This window comes from Adiantum capillus-veneris, chromosome 4 (genome assembly GCF_014529385.1).
Source record: "Adiantum capillus-veneris isolate H3 chromosome 4, ASM1452938v2, whole genome shotgun sequence".
NCBI classification, from domain to species: domain Eukaryota; kingdom Viridiplantae; phylum Streptophyta; class Polypodiopsida; order Polypodiales; family Pteridaceae; genus Adiantum; species Adiantum capillus-veneris.
In genome coordinates, this window is record NC_140934.1 from 162,635,012 (window position 1) to 162,661,798 (window position 26,787).

General features: G+C 43.6%; 2 protein-coding genes across 7 annotated transcripts in view; both read left to right on the forward strand.

Annotated features, from left to right (window-relative positions):
- The first annotated feature begins 15,498 nt into the window (after positions 1-15,498).
- The window catches only part of LOC147460278 (Single hybrid motif superfamily protein), a 31,169-nt gene continuing 19,880 nt past the window's right edge, over positions 15,499-26,787 (forward strand). For 3 of the 6 annotated variants that reach the window (XR_015187953.1, XR_015187954.1, XM_086511359.1), the window contains exon 1: positions 15,510-15,745. Coding sequence is in view for 3 of the 6 variants with exons in the window: in XM_086511359.1 (XP_086367485.1) it covers positions 15,574-15,745 (172 nt within the window). In the remaining 3 variants the exon portion in view is untranslated. Of the gene's footprint in view, positions 15,746-26,787 lie in introns of all 6 variants that reach the window. The other 3 variants (XM_086511360.1, XM_086511361.1, XM_086511358.1) reach the window with 3 other exon arrangements.
- LOC147460279 (uncharacterized) lies at positions 24,613-25,119 on the forward strand. The gene has a single exon (XM_086511362.1). The coding sequence runs from the start codon at positions 24,613-24,615 to the stop codon at positions 25,108-25,110; it is 498 nt and encodes a 165-aa protein (XP_086367488.1). The 3' UTR covers positions 25,111-25,119.

A 26,787-nucleotide genomic window follows, 5' to 3' on the forward strand; every position in this document is an offset into this window, starting at 1 on the left:
AGATATGGAAGATACAACACAAGCTAATAGGCGAGGTTAGTGAGCCAAGATCAACCTGAGTTGCTTGCTGTGGAACGAGAAATAAAAGATACAATACGAGCTAATATGTGCAAAGAATAGTTAGCATCATTCGTAAGTAGTTTGAAAAAGATTCATTGAGAGCAAAGTGAAATAACATCGTTGTTTACAAAGACAACACAAAATAGGCATAACTCCCCGTTTGCCTTGCTCTTCCCGGGGCTCTTCCTTTTGTCTCCTTCAGCAACTAAATTCTCCCCTCTACTCTGCTTTACTTTATCCAAGTTTGACGCTTGAACCACCTTCTACTGATGAAAGAAAAAACCTTAATCGTCTCTATATTGCCTTGTAGTGTCTCGAATTGGCATGGGAACGTCCTTTTGGTTTTTTAGAGTATTCAAAACAATCTTTTAAGACTTTAGGGGGGGGGGAAGAAGAAGAAATTGCTTTGTCTTGAATCTGATATGCTTTTGTAGCGTTGACTAGAGAGAGAGAGAGAGAGAGAGAGAGAGAGAGAGAGAGTTTTTGATGCCTCCTTTTGAGCTCGCTAGCCCGCTCGTCTGCCAACTCAAAGCTTGCTAGCACGAGAGGGCTTCCCCGCCTTGCCTTATATGCTCGCCAACCTTGCCCTGCTCTTGGTTTTTACGGTAGACCGCCTCTACACTTTGGCGGCTCCTCGTCCCCTGCAGACCACCTCGTCAGTCCTCCCTTTCTTGCAAAAATGCCTTGTTTGGCTAGCTCGTTCTCCCTTTAAGGCCCAACCTCGTCTCTTAGGCTCCTCTTAGCCTGCCTCTTCAACAGTGCTACCCTCTTGTGAATCTGCACGTCTGCTTTTTTTGTTCTGCATTGACTACTGCTTGACAACGGCTCCCCGCTCTCTTTTTAAAGCTGCCTGCGAGTCGCTATTTTTTCTTGTCAATGATTCTCTTTAAAAAAATAGCTTGCTTTTAAGAGGCCATTCACATTGGCGTAGCATAGGTTATGCACTCTTCCACTTCGGAGTCGAATGGTAGCCACGAATGGCAGCCAATCATTGCCAAGCTCATTGTTCGCTAAACTCAAAGCATTCTTGCCACCATCATGTTGGCCGTCACTTACTAATAGTATACTCCAAGTGACAATATTTTGAAAAAAACGCCCATCAAGAACTTTTTAATGCTTTGGGAGAATAATAATTGGCTAAAACATTGCCAAGCATCGGAGTGCTCAACCCAGAAGACCTTTCCATTGACATGAAAAGCATAATTTTTCAATCCATGTGCTTCAAGGGATTCTATTCCGATCAAGAAGCTCCCCAAGGACTTACAATGCTCTCTGGCGTGAACCGGATTTGGCAGACATATTGACCACCAAGCACAAATTTTGCCACATATCTCATGCAACCAAGCATTGCAAAACACCATATCACTGTTAGAGTTTAGGCATCTCAAGTGAATTGCCCAATGTGATCCCAGTATTTATTTGGATTTTAGGGACTTATTTCACTTATTTGTCAGTCCAGGTAGGTAAATTTATTGAGGTTTCTATATAAGAAACCCTCAGCCCCCATTGTATTCATATATATGTTATCTCATTGCCAAGGTTGGTTGGTTCAGGAGCATCTCTCTCTCTCTCTCTCTCTCTCTCTCTCTCTCTCTCTCTCTCTCTCTCTCTCTCTCTCTCTCTCTCTCTCTCTCTCTCTCTCTTTTGTTAGGAAATAAGACGTAGCTAAATAGATAATTGAGTAGATTACTTAATGGAGAGAGACATATTTATATACACGAGATTATAGAGTAGAGAGAGAGAGAGAGAGAGAGTACACACGATATACGTGGTTCCCCCAATGTGGGCTACGTCCAGGGGAAAGCAGCCACTCAATGGCTTTAGTACTTCAAAACAAGAAGTAGTTTACAAAGGGATTATACCCTTAATGGAGCTCTCGCCTTGCTTCACTCTCACCACCTCACACTCACCTTGTTGCATCAGCTTCACACTATGAAATGTGTGTAGAAATGGCCTCCTTTTATAGGCCAAAAGGGCTGCCCTCTCTTATGAGAGACAGCCATGTGTAGCCGACCTTGTGCGAATAAGTCCAAATCGGACCCTCCAATCCGCCCATGTGTGGCCGCCCTTGAGAAGACAAGTCCGCTTTTGAATTCGGCCACCGGCCACCGGCCATTGACTTCCGACCACCGGCCATCAGCCATTGACTACCGGCCACCGGCCAACCGACCGGTTGTTTTCCAACCACTTTCCGGCCGCCGTCCGGCCATAATATTCCGACGAAAAAGAATATTCTGGCGAAAAAAAAGTCTCGGGGGCCTCCACCCCCGAGGCCTTTAAAGTTGCCCCTGATTCTTGTCCGTGAAAATTTTGGTTTCCGGTGAGTGATTTTCCTTCATGCACGATGGCTTCTCCTCATAATGGGGGCCTTACAAATGTGCGCTTTTACCACAGAAAATTACAAGGGTAAATCAAGCTCCATACTTAACATCTCTCTCTCTCTCTCTCTCTCTCATGCTTTCTCCCCTTGGTCTATATGCTTTTGCATCGTCGACTTTGACATGGTATCAGAGCTACATGCTTGAAGGATCTTAGGCCAGCAAGGCAGCCTAGAGACAAGAGCCAAGGTGTGAAGAAGAAGAGCTCACAGTGACACTTTGCCCTTGTGTTTTTTCTAAAAATGTTGCATTGCACTCTCCTTGGTGTTTCTTGGCGGGATTCCCCCTATGACAGAGGTGCACCATTGTGATACTTGGCGGCAGTAGCTCCCACAATGACTAAGTGCCCCCTTTTCCTTGCCTGACAACGTTTTAAAATGCTGCCCCCAACAGTCCCCTATCTTCAGTAGTGGCGCCTCCCCCTCCCGCTTGCGTTATGAGATGCCCCAGGTGTGCAAGACCTTGAGGACGACAACCACCTTCTCTCCTTCCTGTAGGCGGCACCCTGAAACATCATGACTCCCCACAAACTCCAAGCCCTACCCGAGTTCTAAAACACTGTCCCTGAGCCACCTCCCCTCCCCTCCATTTTCAAATGCTGTGCTTTGAGAAGCCCTCTTGTCGGCAACCACAAGCGGCCCATTTGGCCTAGGAGGAGACCTCCCGCTTGGGGTGGATTGTCGTAGGGATTTCAAAGTGGAAATTGTGGAGACCTTGTTGAAGAAGTCTCAAGAGGGTGTGGATTGGCTTTGGACATTGGAGGAGCTTTAGGAGTTCACAACCCAAGAAAAGTGCATTGGACGAGTTTTCCTCTTGTGTGGCTTGGAAGCGGCGAGGAGATTGGAGCTCAAGAGAGGGTGTGGAGAGGCTTGGGAGTACTAGAGGAGTGGAATTGCTTGGAGATTTTGTGTGGCTTGAAGTAATATTGCGGCCCTTGGAGTGCAAGAAGGAAGACGGTTGATCTCCAGTTCTTGTAACTTCAACATGGCCTCCCCTTGGTTGAGCACCTGCAAGAACAACCGCCAAAATTGATTGTCGGCTATGAATAGTAGATCAACCATCAAGTTTGCTGCTATGCATCAAAATAGTACTCGAGGAAACTACAAAACTATTATGCTTGAGATTGTGAAGCCAAAAGCAAATGGACGAGTTCGCTAGAGGAAAGAGGCATCGGCAAGGTTGACAAGGATGGGAGTACCAGTACTCAGTTAGCTGCCTCAGTACCCATGAGGTACGATCACAATTGCTATAAATGTAACTTGAAGCTTTGTTTGGCTTGGGAGCTTGGAGCCAAAGGAAAAAACATGAACTCACATGAAGGCAAAGGCAAAGGCAAGCTGGACAAAGATTATGGTAATAAAGATCTGACTAAGGAGATCACCATGGCACACGTGGTGGTGACCACAATGGCCACGGTACTAGATTTCTCGTCAAAGATGCAGTTGTCACCACTAGCTTCAACCAGAGAGAGACTTGTGAGTGGCAGAGAGGGGCAAGCAATGCTCCCTATATATGATTTGGACCCTTGTGTTGGAGTTCAAGTTATCGGTGTTTGAACCTGTAGGTCGGAGTTTGATGCACATGCATCTGGAAGGGAATCAATCAGATGTCTACAACACTATGGATGTGTGCGCCAATCCATTGTTGTTGGTCGGGGATCATGGACAAGATGTGTTCCAGAATTCATTATCTTGAAGTATTATTTTTGGACATGATGTGTTCATAGTTCACGAATGGGGGTTTTTGGACGTAGTGTGGTCTACTGTTCGATTTATTAAAAGGCACTTGATGCTCAAGATTGCATTTTCTAAGGTACAAAGTTGAGGGTAGCAAATCCATGGTGTATCCAGCAAGGGGCTATCTTCATCGACTTGGTCTCACTATTTATGTCCACTATGAGCTGCAGAGAGGGTGTTAGAGTTTAGGCATCTCAAGTGAACTGCCTAGTGATCCCAATATTTGTTTTGGCTTTTAGGGATTTATTTCACTTATTTGTCAAAGTCTGGGTAGGGCAATTTATTGAGGTTTCTATATTAGAAATCCTCAAACCCCATTGTATTTGTGTATCTGTTATCTCATTGCCAAGGTTGGTTGGTTCGAGAGCATCTCTCTCTCTCTCTCTCTCTCTCTCTCTCTCTCTCTCTCTCTCTCTCTCTCTCTCTCTCTCTCTCTCTCTCTCTCTCTCTCTCTCTCTCTCTCTCTGACTTTCTCCCCTTGGTCTATACGCTTCCGCATCGTCGACTTTGACAATTAAAACCTGATATTTCTTTTATTAAAAAACCATTAAAAAATTTGCTTATTTTTATGTTTTTCTCCCAATGAATGTGAGGCATCACAACATCCACCCCCTCTAAACTTGCACATCCTCCAACATGTGCAAATCGTCTTCAAGTTGTTAATCTTCGTAAGCAAAAGTATCGCAAGAAACATCTTCTAGCGAATTATATCTCATCATCTTCCTGCCATTCTCCAGAATCTTGATCGCCAAAAGCCACATGTCTGTCACGTTTCTTGAATAATTTGATCATCTTCCCCGCAATGCGCACTCTAAGCTCGGTGCCATCAAGTTTACTAAGCTTATAGGTCCCATTATCATAAACATGCATCATAACATAAGGTCCAAACCATCTCTTGACCATCTTACGCATAACTGAATATTGATTTTCCAAGCTGCTGTCATAAACAAATACCCAATCACCATCTTTGATAGCATGTGGCCTCAATTGATGCTTCTCATTGAATGCTACTTTATTCTTCAATCGTGCCTCATTGAGCTTACCTCTTACCTGATCAATGTCTTCTTAGCGTCTTTCAAACTGACAAATGCATAAAGCAAGCAAATCCTTACTCGACATACTTGATTCCCATGGCAACACAGTCCAAGACATAATTGCCTCCTCTGTAGGCATAATTGGTTTTTGCCCATACATAAGCTCAAATGGCATAAATCTTGTAACAGAGCTATGAGTAGTTTGGTCAGCCCACAAAGCAAAAAGTAAAAGTTTAGGCCAATCACCAATTCATTGCGGACATGCCTTTGCCAAAGCTTTAACAATAGGCGGATGTCCTCTTTCACTTTCCCATTGCCTTCTGTATTATATGTTGTAGTAAGAACCAACTTGACTCCTAATTGCGGACATGCCTTTGCCAAAGCTTTAACAATAGGCGGATGTCCGCTTTCACTTTTCCCATTGCCTTCTGTATTATATGTTGTAGTAAGAACCAACTTGACTCCTAATCGATCAAAAAAATTACAAGCTACATCTGCATCCAATTCTCCTCTATCAACAATAATCTCCCCAACACAACCCTATCGGCAAATCACATCCTCAAGTAGAAACTTGCATACTAATCTTGTAGCTTTGATACGCAAAGCTTTTCCTTCAACCTGGTTAGTGAGATTCTCTCTAGCAAGAACAATATAGCTCATTTACCAAACACCGACATCGTATCAACATAAGAAACTTCTTCAAAGACTCCTGAAATAACATCATCATGTTCAAGTACATCACATCCTTGTAGATCACTCTGGACACTACCACATATTGCTTCTCCCACTTGGATAACTCATTAAACTTCCTAGATGAAAGTGAACCTGCAGATGTTAGTCCCAAACCCCCCGAAGAAAAAGTCTCTTTTTGCGAGAACTTCTCCTTCTCTTTACCACTATAGTCTCGCCCTATAGTGGCACCCATAGAAAATCTTGAGCAAACCTATACTCTTTGAACTCTTTGTGAATCTTTGGCAAGGGCTGATCTCATAAGTTGTCTTTGTTTGTAACATGATCAACACAGACAGTCAAAAGATGAACAACTATTTTAATGTCTCTGCTTCGGATCCTTGCATATGTTGAACCATCATCCAACACCTTTGTCTCCATATGCACAGCCGTTATGTAAGGTTTTCCTAAGATAATTGGATAGGAGGAATGCTCTTGTATGAAAAATTTATCTTCATCACAAACATCTCCAATTGTTATGTTAACATTTGCACATGCTCCATATAGTTCGCAAAGTTGGGTGTTACCTGCTCAAATCCACCAACCATGATCCATATCAACATGCCACTTCCTTCTCTGATACAAGCTTTTTGACATCAAATTAATTTATGAACCATGATCCACAAGCCCTAGAATAGGCTCATCAATATCATCAATCTTAACAATTGTCTCCATAGTGGCTCTCGCCCAATGTGTTCTAGAAAAATGACTCCTAGGTACAATTTCTTCATCACCATCATCATTAAAGAATGTCTTACCTCGGGTGTGACTTGATTTGAAACCAATGCAGATTGTGAGCTTTCTTCTTCAACCTATGTCTGATAAGCATCTAGAACTGAATCAACATGTTAAATCGCTTGGCTCTTGACCGTGTCAAGTTCCTGCTCAATTGGTACTTGCCGATTCCGCTTTATATTGTCAATAATTTCTTCATGAAATTCACGCTTAGCAATACCCAACATATCGCCCAAAGTAAGTTACACTTGCTATTAAGAATGCGTTCTTCAAACACCTTCTTCAAAGTTGTAGCCAATTCAATATTAGATTTTAACTTATAGGAAGGTCCTCTAGGCTTACCTTCTTCTTGTCTTTGGGCGCCTCCTCCATAACTGCTTCAGTGCAGGAACTACTTTGGAAGTTCAGCCTTCTTCCTTCTCGCCACTAAACCTTGTAGCTCACTTTGATGATCCCGCAATATCTTCATCTTTCTTGCGTTTCTCTTCCACCATAACTTTATTGGCCTGAGATTTTGCAAGAAAAGCATACACAAAAAGAGAATTCATAGGATCTGACCACCCCGTAGTCTGTCAAATACAATTCCTAGCTCGACTTAATGTGTTATGAGTTACTTTACCTTTCTCCGCTGTCCTCAAAGCATAGGTCCACAAATTACCCTTAGCTCTGATACTTTTATCGTCTTCTTTACTGCATACCTATTATCCATAGGTTGCCGCATCAACCATAGAAATATTATGTTGCATCTCTTCAACCAGCTTCTTCATACCACCTTTCTCATAGTTGAAGCGCAGACACTCACCAATTTCCCTAAGATGAAGCTTGTTGTCCTTCCAAAAAACTATGTTCTTCTTGTAAGCTTCATTGAAATCATCACAATTTTTACATACATGATCTAAACTGTCACACCACATGCAACCCTTATCCTAGTCCTTTTGTGGGGATGATGCATGGGTTCTGATGAAGATCCACTTGCATTCAGACCTTCAAATTTAACAACTTTAAATTTCAAATCCAACTCTTGTATACCTTTTACTAGTTCATCAAGAACCAAAACTTCCAGCTTGGGCTTTGGCTTCTCCACTAGTTCTTCTTCAAGCGCATCCATAGGATCAATCACTATGAACTTATCCACCCTCTTTTGCCTCTTAACAATCATATTAATTGCTTCAGTGACCAATTTCCAGTTCGAAGTTAAGCCTAACTCATCAGATGGATCCTCGAGCAGTTGCACCAAACTCTTCTGAAGGCCTGGATCAGCTGCTTGAATGAATAGTTCTCGACCCTCTCTGCTGCATTGTTTTGTGCTCATCACTAGATAACTGTTCAAACTTTTTCTCAAAAGCTTGTAGCAATTCCCTTGCAGATAAGCCCTTGTGTATCCACTTCATAAAGCTTTGTTTGGTGACTCATTGAGAATCTTCAAGGAAGTACTCTTCTTGTAAAGCCTTCTTAAACACCTTCCAATTCGCACCATGCGCCACCCGAATTTCTTCAATTCGAGCCCTAAGCTCAAGAACCACAAATAAGTGGAAACCTTCCAACGTGTCATGATCATTAACACCATAATCCTCCATAGATTGTTCTAAACAATACAAAACTTTGAAAATATCAGGCCTTCAAATCTTTGCAATTTTTCAGTTACCACGTACCATGCTTGGCAGATACATTAGCTCGACTGAAATTGCTGCTAATGTTGCATATAGGCTGCAAAGTGTTGCATCATCTATTGCATTGCTGCTTCTTGTCCTCTGCTACCAAAGTCCCACCCCGACTCAGTTTCACATTGGGTTCAACAAAGATGTCGGAATAAATAGGTGCAGTTAGTGAGCGGGATCAACCCAAGTTGCTTGCTATGGAACGAGATATGGAAGATACAACACAAGCTAATGGGTGCAAAGAAAAGCTAACATCATTCATAAGTTTGAAAAGTGTGTAACAAGATTCATCGAGAGCAAAGTGAAATAATAATGTTGTTTACAAAGAGAGCACAGAAGAGGTCTAACTCCCCGTTTGCCCTGTTTTCCTTTGTCTCCTTCAGCAACTAAATTCTCCCCTCTGCTCTACTTTACTTTATCGAGGTTCAACGCATGAACCACCTTCCACTTATGAAATAAAAAACCTTTAATAGTCTCTTTATTGGCTTGCAGTGCCGAGAATCGGCGTGGGAACGCCCTTTTGGTTTTTTAGAGTATTCAAAACAATCCTTTAAGACTTCTAGGGGGGGAAAGGAAGAAACCACTTCGTCTTGAAACTGATATGCTTTTGTAGCCTCGACTAGAGAGAGAGAGAGAGAGAGAGAGAGAGAGAGAGAGAGTTTGATGCCTCCTTTTGAGCTCGCTAGGCTGCTCATTTTCCAACTCAAAGCTTGTCAGCACGAGAGGGCTTCCCCGCCTTGCCTCACTCTTGGTTTTTACTGCAGATCGGCTTTGCACGTCGACAACTCCTCATCCCCTGCAAACCACCTCGTTAATCCTCCCTTTCCTGCAAAAGCGCCTTGTTTGGCTGGCTCGTGCTCCCTTCAAGGCCCAACCTCCTCTCTCAGGGTCCTCTTAGCCTTCCTCTTTAAGAGCGCTGCCCTCTTGCGAGTCGGCTTTTCTGTTCTCCTCTGAAAACTGCTTGACGACGACTCACGAATCTCTTTTTTAAGCTGCCTGCCAACCGCTATTTTTGCTTGTCAATGATTCGCTTTTAAAAAATAGCTTGCTTTTAAGCGGCCATTCACATTGGCGTAGCATAGGTTATGCACTCTTCCACTTGGGAGTCAAATGGTGGCCAATCATTGCCAAGCTCATTGTTGGCTAAACTCAAAGCATTCTTGCCACTGTCACGTTGGCCATGACATGCTAACAGTATACTTCAAGTGACGACATTCCGAAAGGAACACCCATCATGAACTTTTTTAATGCTTCAAGAGAATACGTATTGACTAAAGCATTGCCAAGCATCGCAGTGCTAAACCTAGAAGACCTTTGCCATTGGCATGAAGAGCATAATTTTTCAAGCCATGTGCTTCAAGAGATTGTATTCCGAATGAGAAGCTCCTTACAATGCTCTCTGACGTGAACCACATTTGGCATACATATTGATAGGCACCACCAAACACAAAAATTGTCACACATATCATGCAACCAAGCACTGCAAACCACCTTATTAAAACCCGATAGTTCTTTTATCATAATACCTTTTAAAAATCCACTTATTTTTGTGCGTTTCTCCCAGTGAATGTGGGACTTCATGACAACGTACCTCCTTGGAGATGAGTACATTCTACGTCATGTAAGCCAACATTGGATAGTTGTCTCCATCCAACTTGTCATCAATAGACACCACTTGAAAACATCATTCCTCTCAGCCATATTAAAAGACAAAACTTGATGTAGAAAATACCCAAACTGAGTAGATAAAAAAACTATATGTGATATATAGCACAAACCACTGTAGACTATAAAAAATTTGTTATGCAAAAATTTACAGTGGAAGAAATTCTACACAAAAGGACCAAATTGCATGTGCAGTACATGTAGTAGTGAAAACAAAGTCCAAAACGAGCTTGAATCAAAATTTTGAGCACACCAAACTCCAGAGCTCACACAAAGTTTATATCAACCCACTGACAATCGTCAAAGGTGTTCGCAATGATGGGGTGATTATGCCCAAGATGACGCAACCTGCTTTGACACCAATTATTGGAGTAAGGGTTGCAAGAATGCACACACAACTTGTGTATTGGGGTAAAGGCGATGTGCCTCTTACCACGCTCGGATGCACCAGAGACGTCTGACTGCCCATCACGTGGTGAGTTGCTCCACCCTCATCCTGTGTTCTGTGTGTGTGTGTGTGTGTGCGTGCTCCCCACATTCATGCACTCTCAAGTGGCATCAGAGCTATGGCTTGGCGATGGCAGGGAGCATGGCAATGTCGAGAGCTTTAGGGTGATAGCTTGCTTACTCTTGGAAATGGAGAGATCAAGAAAGAGTGGAAGCTTTATGAGAACACAATGGGAGCTTTTGAGCTCAGCTAGTAGTGATGTATGCTTTTATGGAAGCTCAAAAGAGAGTGTGAAAAATAGTGTGTAGGTGAAGGTGCTGCCCTAAAAACTGTGTGTGAAGCACCATTGTCTTCAAATTCATTTTCCTCCTTGTAGATTGTTGATGTAAAGATTCTCTTTCTATGCCCCTCTATTTTGATTGGTCTACACTTTGCAGATGAAACATTTTGCAAATCCCTCACCGATTTGCTGATATTCAACTCAGACTGACTGTATACAAAAAAATTTCAAGTTTTTGGTTTTGTGTAGTGTGCGATTTTGACGCACTTTTGGAAGCACGACAGGTGCTCGAAGCTAGGTGTCAAAATTCTAAGGTTGACGATGCAATTTCAGCTTATGCAGAGCTTGAGGTTTGAGGAGTTTGGTAGATTTGAGTAAAGCAGAAGCGGGTAGAATGGCTGACAGATACCCACTTCCGACCAAGGAAAAGTTGTCGGCATTGCCACTACAAGTGGAGCATCTATTACAGGTTTTCACATAATACTTTGGCATCATTTTTGTGGTTTGGTTTATGATCTTTGCGGATGGATTTGCATATGGTTTTGGAATATTGTTGACGCCCATTGTACGTGCATTTTGGCGAACACTTTTGAATGTCGGTGAGCTCTATTTAGAGCATTGTTTTCCAATTGATCAGTTTTCTGGATTGCGCCTCTTTTGGTGCTTGTTTGTGCGCGATCGCTTTGTTTGTGTACGTTGAGTGTAGATTGCCATTGTATGCACATCGTGGAGCCATTTTGGCATTACTCTTTGGCATTGAGTGGTGGTTTTGTTTTATGGTCTTTTATAGTGGTCGAGGTTTACTCCCACTTTGCCATACTTTTGGTTGACATATTTTTTTACCAGTTTGTAGTGATCGAGATTATTTCCCACTTTGGCATCTTGGATGCGGTTTATGGTTTGAGATTTGCATTGAGATTTTTCTCTTTGCAGCGGCGACTCTGTATGATTTTTCATAAATTATCGCCATAGTTTTGGCTTACTTGCCATACACTCACATTGATGGGCATATAGCTGTTTAGAGCACATTGTGATTACACTAATGCGGAAGATTTTATGCGTTGATGCGCTTGAGCACTACAAGTGCTGGTGAGCTCTTGTGAGCTCTTTTGAGAGTGTTTTACCCCCCCCCAAGGAGCTTCTTTTGTTCTACGTCTGGTGCACTTTTCTTCAACATTGGTTTATACACATTGCCTTTGTACATCTTGTAGAGCCATAACTTCATATGTGTGACAACATGAGGTAGCGACATAGATGTATGCATGATGCAAAAATGGTTTTGACACAGACTACTAGAGAGGTGGCTTTGTAATGTTCCACATCACATCGTGTCGTGAGTGGTTCAACAATTTTGCTAGTGGGAGCCTTGGTCGTGTGCATCTAGCTGACAGGTCAACATATGACATAGAGGGTGTAGGAGATGTATGCTTGTCATTACCTAGTGGTGCATCTTATATCTTATGACATGTGCGCTATATTCATGAGATCACATAGAGTTTGATCTCGACGAAACAATGGATGTCAGATATTGATTAGACAGTCTTTTTAGATGCGTTGCAATTCACTAGTCATTGTAAGAGAGCCAAGATTGACTTGGTCTACCCTATGCATGTATCTAAGGTGCGAGACAACATAGTCTTGATATCATTAAAATCATGTCAGTGAGAGACTAGATACATATCTCTCGCAAATAAGCTCCAGAGTGTTGTGAACGGTGACATGTCTGTAGATGCAAAATTAGAGTGGCCATGCTCTAGCGAGACACAATAGATTGATCCTCTTACGATAGAGATGCCTCCTACCACAGAGGTTAGTGTTATGGATTTCTCTGACATGCTCATGCTAGCGGCTGATATGGTGATGCCAGGACATGTGGATCCAGTCCCTATGGATGATGAGGGAGTGACAACTACTCCAAAGTCAGGCTTGATGCATCCATACATGACTAGTTCTAAGGGTGATGCAATGAGCGTTGAGGTACCTATTGCGGATAGATTGGCAAAGGTCACTGCACATGGCATTGATGCGATTGACACAGATAAGCTGGTAAATATTACATGTTTATCATCAACCTTTGGGACTCTCATGTACAACCTCTTAGTGTTAAGACCCGATATAGCAGCTGTAGTGGGAGTGTTTGCCATTGGGATTTCTAGTTGTGCGATGACTGACATTAGTATGATGCATCGTGAAGCAGTGTAGGTCATTACAGACATGTAGGATATGCATGCTCCTTCTAGTAGGGATATACGCTTTCACACACTTCTAGAACCTATACGACCGCATTCATTGACTTTGAGAGATCCATTGGACATAGGGCGAGACGCATTTCTTCTTTATACCTCTTGGACATACTACTAGGTCCTATAGTAGTACCACTTATCGGCATGTTCGCCTTTAAGTGGGAGATTATTGGGGTAAAGACGGTGTGCCTCTTAACCCGATCGGATGCGATAGAGATGTCCAGTTGCCCATCACTTGTACACATCTCATTCTTTACTAGATGGAAGAATAAGGGGCTCTCTCACACACACATTGTGGTGAGTTGCTCCACCCACATCCTATGTTTTCTCTCTCTCTCTCTCTCTCTCTCTCTCTCTCTCTCTCTCTCTCTTCGTACACGCACCTCATTCGCGCACTCCATAGAGGACATAACATAGAACATATTACTAAGTATTCGAATACAAAATAAGATAGCCCTAGAGTGATGGACATATATACAAGCACGGAGAGAAATGCGTCCTAGTGAGGAAAAAAGTACATTGGCAGTTCCAAGTGTGTTCACACACGTCACTACCATATACATGGTACAAATTTAACTCTTTTAGTTTTGTTAGTATTTTTTGTTATGTTGATTCCACCTACCTTCTTTGTGTGCTCGTTTGAGGATATTATGATGAATGATGGGAAATTCCTAGTGATTACTTCAATTGATTCAACTTCTATTGTGTTGGGATCCACCTCTTTTCTACACGTATTTTGATGGGCATATTCTTGTTTCTTATTTCCACAATTGAGGAGAGTTGTTTCTCTAGCATGAAGAATTGTTACCAATTTACTTGATTTATTATTTCATATATGTGAATATTCATTTGCTTCTCACAAACAATTGTGATAGTGTAATTCAGTGGTGGTGCAAATGGATGTCCACTTTAGCTACTATTTTTGGAGAAAAACAAGTTACTTTTTGTATTTTGGAAGCAAACATAGAAGGTAAAACAATCTAAAATTGTGCATCCCTTGCACGTGTGGCTTTTATGGCATCAGTCATGCTTTAGAGACTCCAGGAAGATTAGAAATCTGGGAGTATCGTGACCAGGACACTTGATGTCTTACTCCCGTTCAAAGCCAACCAAGCGTTCAAAAGCTTCATCAGAGAAGTTACTCTTTGATCGCTCTTTACTTCTATCAATCTTCATCTATATTCTCATAGGTTCTCTAGATTGCTTATTTATCTACACATAACCTTACTTTTTGTTTGTAAAGCTAAATCAATTCATTAAAATAATGGCTGATCTACTAAACAACAATACCATACCATGTGATTATAATAAACATATCAATACTCATTGCATAATCAATAAATTAAAACAAATAAATAATAAACAATCATTCAAATATCCAATTCCATTACAATTAAAAGATTTATAATATTTATTGCCTACAAATGCTTTTAAGTTTTCCACTTGATGTATAGTGAACGAGATTATATCACTACCATATGGAACTCATAACGTAGGCAACAATCTATAAGTTCATGAAATGATTATTTGAATTTCATGAGTACAAATTCATTCAATGAATGTACATGTTTGAATATGGGCATCAAAACGTTATTGACTTGTATAATAGAGCTAAAATTTGTCATTCATTAAAACACATTTCCTAAATCTGATATGGTTTTCTTTCATGACAATCTACCATTTTGTTTCTTCTTTATAATCTATAAGTGTTTAATTGCGTGACGTACCAAATTTTCTAAAAAAAGAATGGAGAATTTTTTGGATAATTTTTATTGGTATAATCGAGTGACTTGGGCAAGAAATTAAACTACGCTTCCAGCTCAAGCTAGAAATAAGTTTGTTATTGTTTTTAGATCCTTTATTAAACTTACGATTGAAATTAGGTTTCAATTTTCTATTTTCCAAAAGGCAAAGTTAAGTATAGCTTTTTGCTAATGAAAAAATGTTATAGGCAAATTAAGGCCTTGAAAATTCTAAGTAAACAAGATTTATTTGTGTAAGGAAAAAGTGCAATAATAAACTATAAAATCTTCTCATCTAAATGGAGATCCTTATGCTGAAGTATATTTCAACCACTTATGGTAAAGATTGTAAAGCAATTGTCGGGTTTCCTTATTGCTCAGCTTCTGTCCACTCAACAATAGCTAGTGATTCTATCATTTGTTTGTTTGAGGTTGGGTTCAAATGGGCCAGGTAAAGGCCACACGTCTGCACACCATTTTCCAAAGAAAGTGCCGCCTTGCTTTGTTTTCTTTCCCTAGGAACACAAGAAGATTTAGAAAATTTCTCATGTGGGAAAACAAAGCCTTTTTCAATGCTTTTCATACAATGCATAACATCACGAGCTTATGCTCGAGAGGCACCGCATACCTAGCTAGGTACGATTGGGGACAGGGGACCACCGGTAAGTCACAATGTGGGAATTAAACGTCTTGTGGGAGAGAAATCTGCAAATCAAATGCCAGCTCAGATTCTCCCTATGCTCTCATCCTCTTGTGAATCTAGGTACCTCTTTCCTGCGGCCCCCGTCCGTGTGAACCAGACCTTAGACTGCCCAGAGGGTTCTATAGCGTGCTGTGGTGCAATTCAAAATTTTGAAAAACCTAGATGAAGATGGAGGAGACGGAGGCTCGGTTAGAAGAGCAGGCAAGCAACAACGATGGAGCTGCTGTTCACTCTTCCGGAGATGAAACCGTCTCTCTCTACCCTGCAGCGCAAGATCTTCCGCTGCACCCTCCTCAGGCCATACATTCTAATTATTCTCATTTTTTCGTAGTAGGTAAGTCCCCTCCTTTTCACTGCGCCTAACTTCATGAAAACAGTAGGGAAGGAACGATACTCAAGTGAGAGATTGAGGGCCGTCTTCTGCATAACGAAAGAATTTGAACTTGAAAGTACTGAGCTTACCTCAACAGGCCAGCCAATTGCGTTGCAGAGGCTGCCTGTAAATAGGGTTGAACAAGTTAGCGAGCAAAACTTGAATGAGAAAGTGAGAGAGTCAGCTTGATAATTAGAACCTGAAAAGCATTGGCCGATCCTGTCTGAAGAAACTCCTTGTATCATGTATGATTGTCACGCACCTACAAACTATAACCTGTACCTCACAGGGAAATTTCCCAAGCCGTGGCTCCTTGATCTCCCTCTCCCACTTCCAAATTGTGCTTCTGAAATTGACCATTGGGGCCAGGCTTCTCCTCATTGTATGCGCTTGCAGAGTATACAACTATAGAAATCAAGGTGGAAAATCTGGAGAACCATCCATTGCAAAAGAATGAGAATTGCATTGAACTTCCTGAAAAAACATGGGCCACTACTCTGTTCTAGAGACGATTTATGGACATCATTGATGGGTTGGAGGTGCATGGGTGCACGTCCATACAAGATGATGCTCATGCTTGCGGATATGGCTAGGCTAGGTTAGGCTAGAGTCACACCAAAAAGGAGAGGGAGTAAGGGTTTGGCAAGGATTGAGGGTTGAATCAAATGACCATCCCCTTAAACCTCAATGTATGATAAGAGTGATAATAATGAGAGATGACAAGGAGTAACGAGAGTGAGAGAGAGAGTTCCACAATAAGATACCTCCCTACAAGGGTATACTTAGGAAGCTAGAGAAAAGCAAATAGTTTCCATAGGGTGGAAGAAGATAGTAGGCTCTAAAAGTGGTACCGCTCATTGGTGCTCTTCTAGTGTCTATCATGGAAAAGTTGATTTCCACATTATGAAGTTAGGCAATTGCGACGTTCTCTTGGTCATGCCTTGGTATGACAAGAATGATGCGACTCCACATCTGGAACCAAACCATTACCCTGATGCTGAAGGACAAGCTAGTTGTCCTCAAAGTTCGGCTGTTCGAACAAAAACCTGAATGAATTTTCTAGTTGTTTTGTAGTTAATTACTTTTGAACTCTGTTTGAGGAAGTATTGTTTGAAATGAATGGTATCTGTTTTAAACCTGTCTTGGTGCCGATTTGAACCGTTTGATGCTGGTTTAAATATTGGTTTCAATGCTTGGCGGTTTACTCTCGGGTGGACTAGTGAGAAATGTTGTTTTGGTATTGTCTGAACCTCGGAGCGATGCAGATAAGATGTCTGGACTCTAGGGAGGGTTTTGTTCTATGCTTGAAAACCTTGGAATGACGCAGATGGGATGTTTGTGGAACGTTTTATTGTATGTTGGAAATTTGAAAACCTTTGAATGATGCAGACAGTATGTCTGGGAAGTGTTTCGTTGTATCAATCCTCTGAACTCATGGCCCGTACCTATTTAGGTTATTTGTAGGGGAATTACGAGGTAGTCGTTGAGTAGCTTCATACCGCAGACCGTCTGTTTCGGGGGAGTGCTCAACGGCGTTGTTTGTTGCGTCTTGTAACATGCATATGTGAGCATTTGTGTTGCATTGTAATGTGCCAACCACTGAATATTTCTTATTGGGTGAGATTGCCTGGGTATGTAATTTTAGTGCATCAAGACGTGTTGGAGATTAGCGCGGTTTGGATGTGATGGTTAATTTTGCTACACGGAATATCAAGACCGTGCATGCCCAGTCACTTAGCATAGATGCATATCCTTCGGTTGCACACAACATGATCATCGGAATTCCCATCAGAATCCATTAGCATCAGTTAGGGGAATTTTCCAGTGCATTTAGCCTATTTTCCTATTTATTGGGATTTTCACTTATTATTTTTAAGTGACTTTCCAACAAAAGTAGGTAGGGCAATTTTGCTAAGTTAATATATAAGCAAACCCAAGTTAGCACTTTCTGGCAGAAGAGGCAGCAGGAGCTTCCCGCTCAATAGGTAACTTCTCAGCAGTACCCCCCCCTCAAGGACCCCTAGCGTTTCTGTTCCCAGCAGTAAACTCCCACCTCTGGCGTTTCCTCTCTTGCAGTCATCGCCATCAACCACAGTGCCCTAGCGTTTGCAGATGCTTGCAGATCAGCCCCATCCTTTGTGTTTCCCGCGACAGAATCACTTCAGCCCTTAGCTTTTTTGCAGCCAATTACTAGCGCCAGGATCTCAGCCACAAAGGCCAGCGTTTTTGGTTTTTTGACCTCAAACTGCCTGGCGTTTTTGGCAAGAACAGGACAGCATCAGCGTTTTTAATTCTCAGCCCAAAACAGCAGCAGATCATCGCAGTTTTCAGCCTATGACTCGGTAGCAGAATCATCCCAAGTTGGTTGCAGATGTTCCCCCATTTTCAGCCATAAGAACGCAGCCAAAACAGTCATTTTCAGCCACCTAAACAGTCCCCGAATTCAACGATTAGAAGCCTACAGATTTCAGCCATCGAGTCGTCGTCGTCATCACCGTCGTCGTCATCGGCATGGTCCCATTGCATCAGTCCATTGCATACGCATTGTACACCTTTGTGCAATCAAAGTAGACCACTCTCGCCGACGAGAGTGGGGCCTTCGGAGGAGGGTTTTACAACCTCTCGGGTGTCGTATCTCTTCTTTCTCCTTCTCTCAGTGTCATTCACTTGCACGCACAATATCCACTCACTTTGTTCGTGATCACATCACTCTACAAGACGAAAGGCTCTCTCCTTCCCTCAGAACTAAAAGGAACCTTGAGCAATAAAGATCACTAATCTTGAGAAAACACAACATTCATTCCGCTGCACCTTACATTGGTATCAGAGCTTTGGAAGTGTTTTGCATTACTCAAGGAAAGAACCACAAGATTTTTTTTTGCTTGTTGCGGTGCACGAACCCAAGCTCGCTTGGGCGTGTCGATTCCTAATCGTGTTTTGTTGAAGAGTGACAGGAATCCCAAGAAAGAAGGGCTTGTCCAGCCTCCCCTTGTGTCTCTTTTCACTCATTGAGAGCGGACCGTGCACTTAGCGGCCGGCCAATCGACGTGAGGTGGAAAAAAGCAACCTTGGTGTGAGCGCAAGGCCGCCAAGGGGTGCGCCTGCAGAAAAGGGTAGAACTCGGGTGAAGAGAATATCCTTCTCAACGCGATTTGCAAGCGAAAAAAAACCTCAAGAATCCTAAGAACCCAAGACCCTCAAGACTCAAGAACCTCAAGAACCCCAAGAACCCAAGATTCTCACGAATCAAGGACCTCAAGAACCTCAAGACCCTCAAGAACCCAAGTTCCTTGCGAGCTTAAGACCCCAAGATTATAGTGCATGGTCGTCACCCGAAGCGGAATGGATACTTCGCATACAGGTGATGAGCATGAGAGAGGCGACGAAGACTCGTCCCCACCCGGAGATGATTTCTTCAACCCTCCCCCTTCGCCATCTACGCCACCAAGTGCCCCAGACCCTATGGAGGCAATGGTCAAGCAGATGATGGCCATGATGGACAGACAAGCGCCTTGCTTTAGAACGCGAGCGCCTTGCTTTAGAACGCGAGCGCCTTGCTCAAGACCGTGAACGCGACGACAGAATTGCAAGAATGACCGCAGACCAAGAAGTCGAGGACCGCGAGCCCGACGAAAGAAACGCAAGATATGCCGCACAACAAGAAGAAAATCGCATTGCTTTAGAATGCGAACGCGATATAAGAAAAGAAAGAAAAGAAATAAGAAAGGAGGAAGCGGCAGCACGAGCAGCAGCTTTGGAGGCGGAACGTGAAGCTCGACGAGAGCTATGCACTCAAGAATTGCTTGCCCAAGTCCAAGCCTCGAAGACCGAACCACCCAAAGATCGTGGGAGTTCGTCAAGCGGCGCAAGCCACGACGCGGATTCCAACCATCCAGTCACAGAAAAGTTGACTTTCAGTAAGTATGACCGTAAGATGGATGACACAGTTATTCATTCTTGGTTGCATCAATTTAATGCTTATTTTGCGACAACTAAGAAGATAGGAAATAGCAAAGTTTTGACAGCAGCTATGTACCTTGCCGGTGATGCCATCAATTGGTACCACGTATGGCAAGAGGCAGAGCTAGCCGCGCATGTCACCAGCGTGTGACTACTATCTATCCTTTTTGTTGATTTCTTTCTTATTATCTATTTACTTTCACTTTTTGGAAACACCCCTCGGGAAATCTAACTGCCCTGCATTGCATAGCTAGTGTGGAACTGTCCAGAGGGAGTCCAGGCCTGAGGGCAAGAGAGCACTAAGGTTGGACAAGGACTATGGTTAGCCAAAGTGGAATCCTTTGCTACAGAGGCTACATTTCAGTTCTGGATGTGGCCGTAGTGTACAAAGAGGGTCAGATGACCTAGAAAGATACAATGGCAGCATCTCCTAAAATTTAGGGAACTGCTATTTTGGGACCTGAAAATGTGTTTGCGTCATTACCTCCGGAATGACAAGGGGAACATTTTCTTACTCTGCCGTGAAGTCAACTGGGCAACCGGTTGGGAGATTTTTAGGCGGCAACCCCGAAACGGGAAAATGCTTGTAAATGTGCCAAGTGGCACCTTCTGGTGCACTTTCCTCATGCAACAAGAAGTGGCGCTGAATTTGAAGGAGGGAGAGCCTCATTTTCAGAATTTGTCACAGGTTAAGAGCTATGGAGTGCTTGCTTTCCCTCTTATGCACAGTGCGGTGCCAGGAGTGATGCCCTGCATGCTACGCACTGCCCTCTCTCTCCCCTATGGCAGTATGTTATGCCCCACTAGTGGGCTCTTCATTTGACCAATGTACAGTTGTGTGGGTTCATGCGCGATTGCCGAGGCAAGAGCCTCCTGCACAGGTACTGGATTAGCTAGCGGCTAATCCCCCCCGCAGGTACAGGTGAATTCGGAGAGGTTTCACGCCAGAAATCTCGTCCGATTCAAAGGGCAAGTAGCCCTACAGGTGCGGGAGCTCGAGGACTTGCTACTGATGCGACCGGCACGCGAAACGGAGCCTGAAACAGTAAATTACAGCCTGCTGTGTTTTTTTTGCAGGTTTAGGGTTTTGGCCCTAATCGGACCCTAATACCCCCAGGAGGTTCGGGGACGCGAGGGAACCGCTGTACAGGTGATCTGGCGCATTTTCGGGGCTGAAAACAGAGAATTCAGCGTGCTGCAGATTCTCGCCAGGTCTTGCAAAGTGCCCGTATGCGTCTGGAAAGTCAGTCAATGCGTGGGAATACTGACTGTGAAGTGTCCTTATGCTGCCGAAATCGGGCCGGAACAATTGAAATTCAGCCGAGTTTGTGCGGGGCAGCTTGTAGGGAACCACAACGTTTATTCCCTCTTTTAAGCAATAAAGAAATACCGAAAGGGGCGCCTAAGTTAGGGGCCAATCTGGTGTCGGTCTACTCATACAGGTGCAATCTAGCAGCCTGTATCCCTGTCCCCTTTGTTGTGTCTTGAAAGTACAGGTAAAGTGGACGACAAATTAATTGGGTGAAAGCAAATAAGGTTTAAGTTTAAAGTCTACTGCCCTTTTTGGATTGAACAGGCCGGTTTCATGGTTCCATCGACGAGATTAAATCACTTTTTCCCATAGAAGTGAGCCTTGGTTAGTTTTGGCTTGAAGACACAGGGGATCATAGACGAGACACAGGGAATTGCAATTATGGTTGATAGACCAGATGATGTGACTGAAGAGGTTTCCTCTTCGCAGGGTCAACACACATGAAGTGGGTGAGTCTTCAAGACCACCACAGACGGATGATGATATATTCAGGACCCAGTTGGCTATTGCTGTGGCTATGTTCACACAAGTAATGCAGAACCCGAGGTTTTTAGCCTTTCTGCAACCTCCTGTTCCGTCTTAGCAAGTTGGGTCACTGGATCATATTCAAAAGCCTGTTAAGGCTCGAGCACAGGTGATTCATACTGCACAGTCAATGGAAACACCTGTACACTTGACGGAGAACATGCAGTCTCCACAACCTGTGCCTAAGGTGCAAGAACAGGTGGCTGAGATGCCAGTCTTTCAAGCTGTACCAGTTCAGCCAGCCACTTTTCAGCAGCCTATAGCTGGTTCTAATGGGCAGGGAAGCAACCTACAGGCTATGCAACAAGTCTTCCCACCACCTTCAGTACACCCTGGCTATTTTGGAGGTGGATCGGTATTCCAGAGCATGGCTGGTCATGCACCTGGAAATCAGTTTTACACGCCAGGAACAGTGTTCGGGGGCAAGGTTGTACCAACACGTATGTGTTGATCCGTGCTGTACGGTACGTCCGTACTGATCCGTACAGTACGCGTACGGATCGTACAGTACGGTGCTTTTTTTAAATTTTTCTTTAAAAGCCCTTATAGGCTATCTGGGATGCGTTTTGCGTGTCATTTTCGCTGCACACTATCGCTGCAGAGCGGTACAGAGAATAGTAAAACACTGTGCAGAAAAAGGTACCCCCCCCCCCCCCCCCCCCCCCTCTCTCTCTCTCTCTCTCTCTCTCTCTCTCTCTCTCTCTCTCTCTCTCTCTCTCTCTCTCTCTCTCTCTCGTGTCTCTCTGCGAGATTATTCACCAGTCTCGACTCTTACCTGTGACCCATTATTTGCATGTTTTTAGCAGGCTGTTTTCATCATGCCGAAACCTACGAACCCTTTGTGGGCAGAGCACACCAATGTAATTGAAGTTGTGAATACTCCTGGGCAAGCTGGATCAGGTTGTCGCAAGTGGTCATGCAAGTACTGTGGTTTCACGCTGTTGAGTACAATCACTCGAGTTGTGATGCATCTAACTGGCATCAATTGCACAAATAATTGTGGCAAGTGCAAGAAGGTACCTCCAGGTGTGCGGGAAGCATTGATTGCTAAGAAATTCCCTGCATTTCCAACAACAGACAAAGGAAAAGTGGCACAACAAACAGAAGACCGTTTGCAAGACGCTCTTCTTGGACAGCTTGGTGACTCTTCTACACAGGTGGAGGAGAGCTCAGGGTCTCAGCAAATTGGAAACAGGAAGAGGGCTCGTACCATGCAGGAAGAGGAGAATGAGGAGGTTGGTGATGTGCATGTGCGTAGGCAGAGCACCTTGCCTTCACGTGTGCATTCTGTGTCTTGGGTAAAAGAGCGTCAGAAAGTGGCTGAGATGGAGATTGCTCGCACTCTCATTGAGTGCAACATCAGTTTCAATGTCTTGAAGACTGAACAATGGAAGAGGATGGTGAGGTCCATTGCCCAGGTAGGTGCTGGTGCCACAGATACATGGTATGGCCTCGATTACAAAAAGATGTGCACCACAGCACTGGAGGAGTAGAAGGCCTTGATAGATAAGGCGCTGGTGCCTGTTAAGGCTGGATGGCAGCAATTTGGATGCACCATCATCTCTGATGGATGGAGTGATGTACGCAGGCGACACATCATTAACATACTTGTGTCTTCTTGTCTTGGTACATATTTCTTGCGTGCTGTGGATGCAGGAAAGGCAGGAGATAAGATAACAGGTGAATTCATTTTTGAGCATATTTCAAGGGCCATCAATGACGTTGGTAAAGAGAATGTGGTTCAAGTTGTCATAGATAATGCAGCCAACTGCAAAGCTATGGGAGAAATGGTAACGGCACAGTTTCCTCACATTTTTTGGACTCCATGTGCAGCCCATTGTTTAGATTTGTTGATGGAGGACATAGGAAAACTGCCTTGGGTGCAGCCAACAATTTCAGAGGCTACCAGATTGACCACATTCTTCCGAAAGAAGCATCAGGCCTTAGCCATCTTTCGTAGCCATAGTACCCTTGATATGGTGCGGCCCTCCAAGACCAGGTTTGCATATATGTATTTGGTGTTGCAGAGACTCTCCAAGGTGAGGGATCCACTGTTGCAGACAGTTGTGGACCCAAAGTGGAGAAACATGGCTCGTGCAAACAGTGAGAACACCAAAGCCATTCAGAGGCGTGTGTTGGATGAGTCTTTTTGGACAGAGGTCCATACCTTGATAGTGGCTTTGCAGCCAATGTATATCTTGCTACGAGTCACGGACATGGAGGGCTCGACATTAGGCCTTGTCTACCATCTCTTCATGTAGATGAAGAGCCACATCACGGCATGCCAAGCCTTGACTCAGGAGCGGTGAGTGTCAAATTTTTTCATGACATTCTTTTAATATCTAGGCCATGAATCCATTGCTAATTTGAGTGTGATCATTGCAGATTTTTTTGCAGGCGAGATGATATCCTATTCTTTATAGATAGTAGGTGGAAGTTTATGAGTCGTCCTATTCATGGGATGGCTACTTTACTCCATCCTTTTTACAAGACCCCAGAGTTGTTTCATTAGAGTGATCTCCTCACACTAAAGGACGAGTACATTAATGATATGTTTGAGGAGCACGAGTAGCTGGCAATAGATGCAGAGATGTGCAAGTACATGAACAACTTGGGGCCATCGTTTTCACGTCCGGTAGCATTTTGCCAGAGGCCACCAGTTGTCCTCTCACTTGGTGGCAGAGTTATGGTCGCCAAGGTCTTCCATGCTTGACTACTATGGCTCTACGTTTGCTCTCGCAGGTATCTTTTAAATCTCACTTTATTTCCCTATCTTGGGTCTTGCGCAATGCGTTTAAATAATAAATTCTGACGACGACACCGGCAATTGCTTTAATGCAGGATTGCTCAGCGGGTGCTTGTGAGCGCAACTGGAGCGCTCACTCTTTGATCCATACCAAGATCCGGAATCGCCTTAGCACTTCTCAGTTGGAGAAGCTAGTGTATTGCAGGGCCAACATGAGGCTTGTGCACTCTTACCACGCTTTGGGGACACCCAAGCAGGTAGTATGACGATGTAGTATGACATCCTATGTATATGTTTCTTATTTACACTATTGTTAACAAAATGTACATTGTACAACAGGTTGATCCCTCACGTATCACGTTGGTAGTTGATCCTACTGTGGAGGAGGCGGACCAACATATCAGAGATGAGCAGGAGGAGATAGTACGCATGCTTCATAGAGAGCTAGAGGATGTCGATCGGCGTGTGACAAGATCTCGTGCACGTGCTTACAACATTCCATTACGCCTCCAGGATACAGGTGAGGGGAGTGCACGACGGAAGAGCATTCGCAAAGGCAAGCTACCCATACGTACTCCTCGGCAGCGTGCGAATGAGGCAGTCCGTCTCATTCACACTCTAGAGGAAGAGGAGGATAGTGATTCAGACCCAGTTGGTGCAGACGAGGCCACATATGCTATGGTGATAGAGCCAGAGTTTGATGACGAGGGCAATGTTGTGGCAGATGGCGAAATGCTCTTTTCAGCATCATCTTCTTCTTCTTCTGACGATGAGTTTCACTAGGCACTAGTGACTGGTTACTACTTTAGAGTCTAGACATTTTCACATATTTCAGCAGGATGTTGTTTTTTATGTACGCTCTAGCAGGAGCCATTTTGGCTTGACATTTGTCATTATTTTGGTTCCATCCTTATTAGCAGTTTGTGCCATGTGGGCTACTTGAGTCTTGAAGCAATGCTTGTACAGTTCTGAGTTTATTGTCAGCAACTTACCTTTTGTTCAATTGCTTGAAGCTTCATGCTTGAAGGTTTGTCATTGTTCTGAGTTCTCTTGTCAGCACTGTGCAGGTAGAAATGTTTTTACGTTGTTCAATGTATATTGTTTCTTGAAGGTTGGTACTTGTTTTGAAGTTAAGTGAATCTCTAGTGGATAACGTGTATAGTAATGTGTCCCCAAGTACTTTGCAGGGTATAGATTGGTTAACCCTCCAACGAGGAAAATATAATTTTCTTAAATTTCCTCTCATTTATTGTTTTTTTACAAAGGTACGGATTTTTACGTACCTAAAAAATTTATCCATACGGCACAACATATAGTACGTACAGTCACGACCCGTACAGTACGTATGGTACAACCTTGTTCGGGGGTGCTCAAACGATGATGCCTAACCCCATGTATGGTGTCATGGGCATGCTACCAGGGTTTCAGAGCACTCAGGGCCAATTTGGGATGCCACAGGCCAATTTTGGTATGGCTGGAATTACAAATCAGCAGCCAAATATGGCATTTCCAGGTCAACTTAATTGCGGTCAGGGAACACAAATGAACCCTAACAGTGTTCCCATGTTTCAATCACTTCCGTATGACAATTTAACGCCGCTGGAGAGGCCAACTCCGTACAAAGAAGGTGGCAAAGGTGTGTCTTTCGCGACCTTTACAGGTTTTGATGACAGGAAGAAGGCTCTCTCATTCCTCCAGCAGTTTGACAAGGCCTATGCAGGGGGAAACTTTACAGAGGCTTCAAAGGTCCGCAAGGCAGCCACTTTCTTGACAGGGAATGCGGGACAATGGTGGACAACTTTATTGCTTCAAGGGCAAGCTCCATCCACATGGATTTACTTCAAGCAGATTTTTGCAGCAGCATGGTTATCTGATGACTTTGAAGCAGATGTCATGACAGAATGGCACCAGCTTAATGCTGCCACTTGCAGAAATCTGGATGATTACAATCGGAAGTTTTGGAAAGCTCTACTTCCAGTAACTTCCTATAGGTTTGTGCCATTGACAGAACAGATTGAAAAATACTGTTGTGGCCTGCCTAAAGGATTGAGAAAGTACTGCACGAAGACAAAAGTCACTACTTTGACGCAGCTCATCGAGGTAGCAAACACTGGCAATGGTTTGCTCAAGGGAGAAGATTGTGAATTTAACACTGGCATCAAGGCAGGATCAGGCAAGAAAAATTCAGCCAAGAAGCACGTTCCCAATGAGGCTCCTAAAGGGACTCAAGAGTTAGCCAACGCATGGAAAGATAAAGCTACGGTTGAATCAGAAAAGGGACCAGCAAAGAAATGGAAAAGACGTTTTCCTCGCAAGTCAGAAGAGCAAAAGAAGGTCCTGAGGACAGAGAACAAATGCTTTATATGTGAGCAGCCTGGCCACATTGCTTACAATTGTCCTACAAAGAAAAGGCTAGCTGATTCTGATGACAAGGAAAACAAGAAAGGAAAGAAGCCCATG

Bases quoted from the DNA above. Each gene is read 5' to 3' on its own strand.
- LOC147460279 (XM_086511362.1), top strand. From the start codon at position 24,613: ATGTATATGTTTCTTATTTACACTATTGTTAACAAAATGTACATTGTA.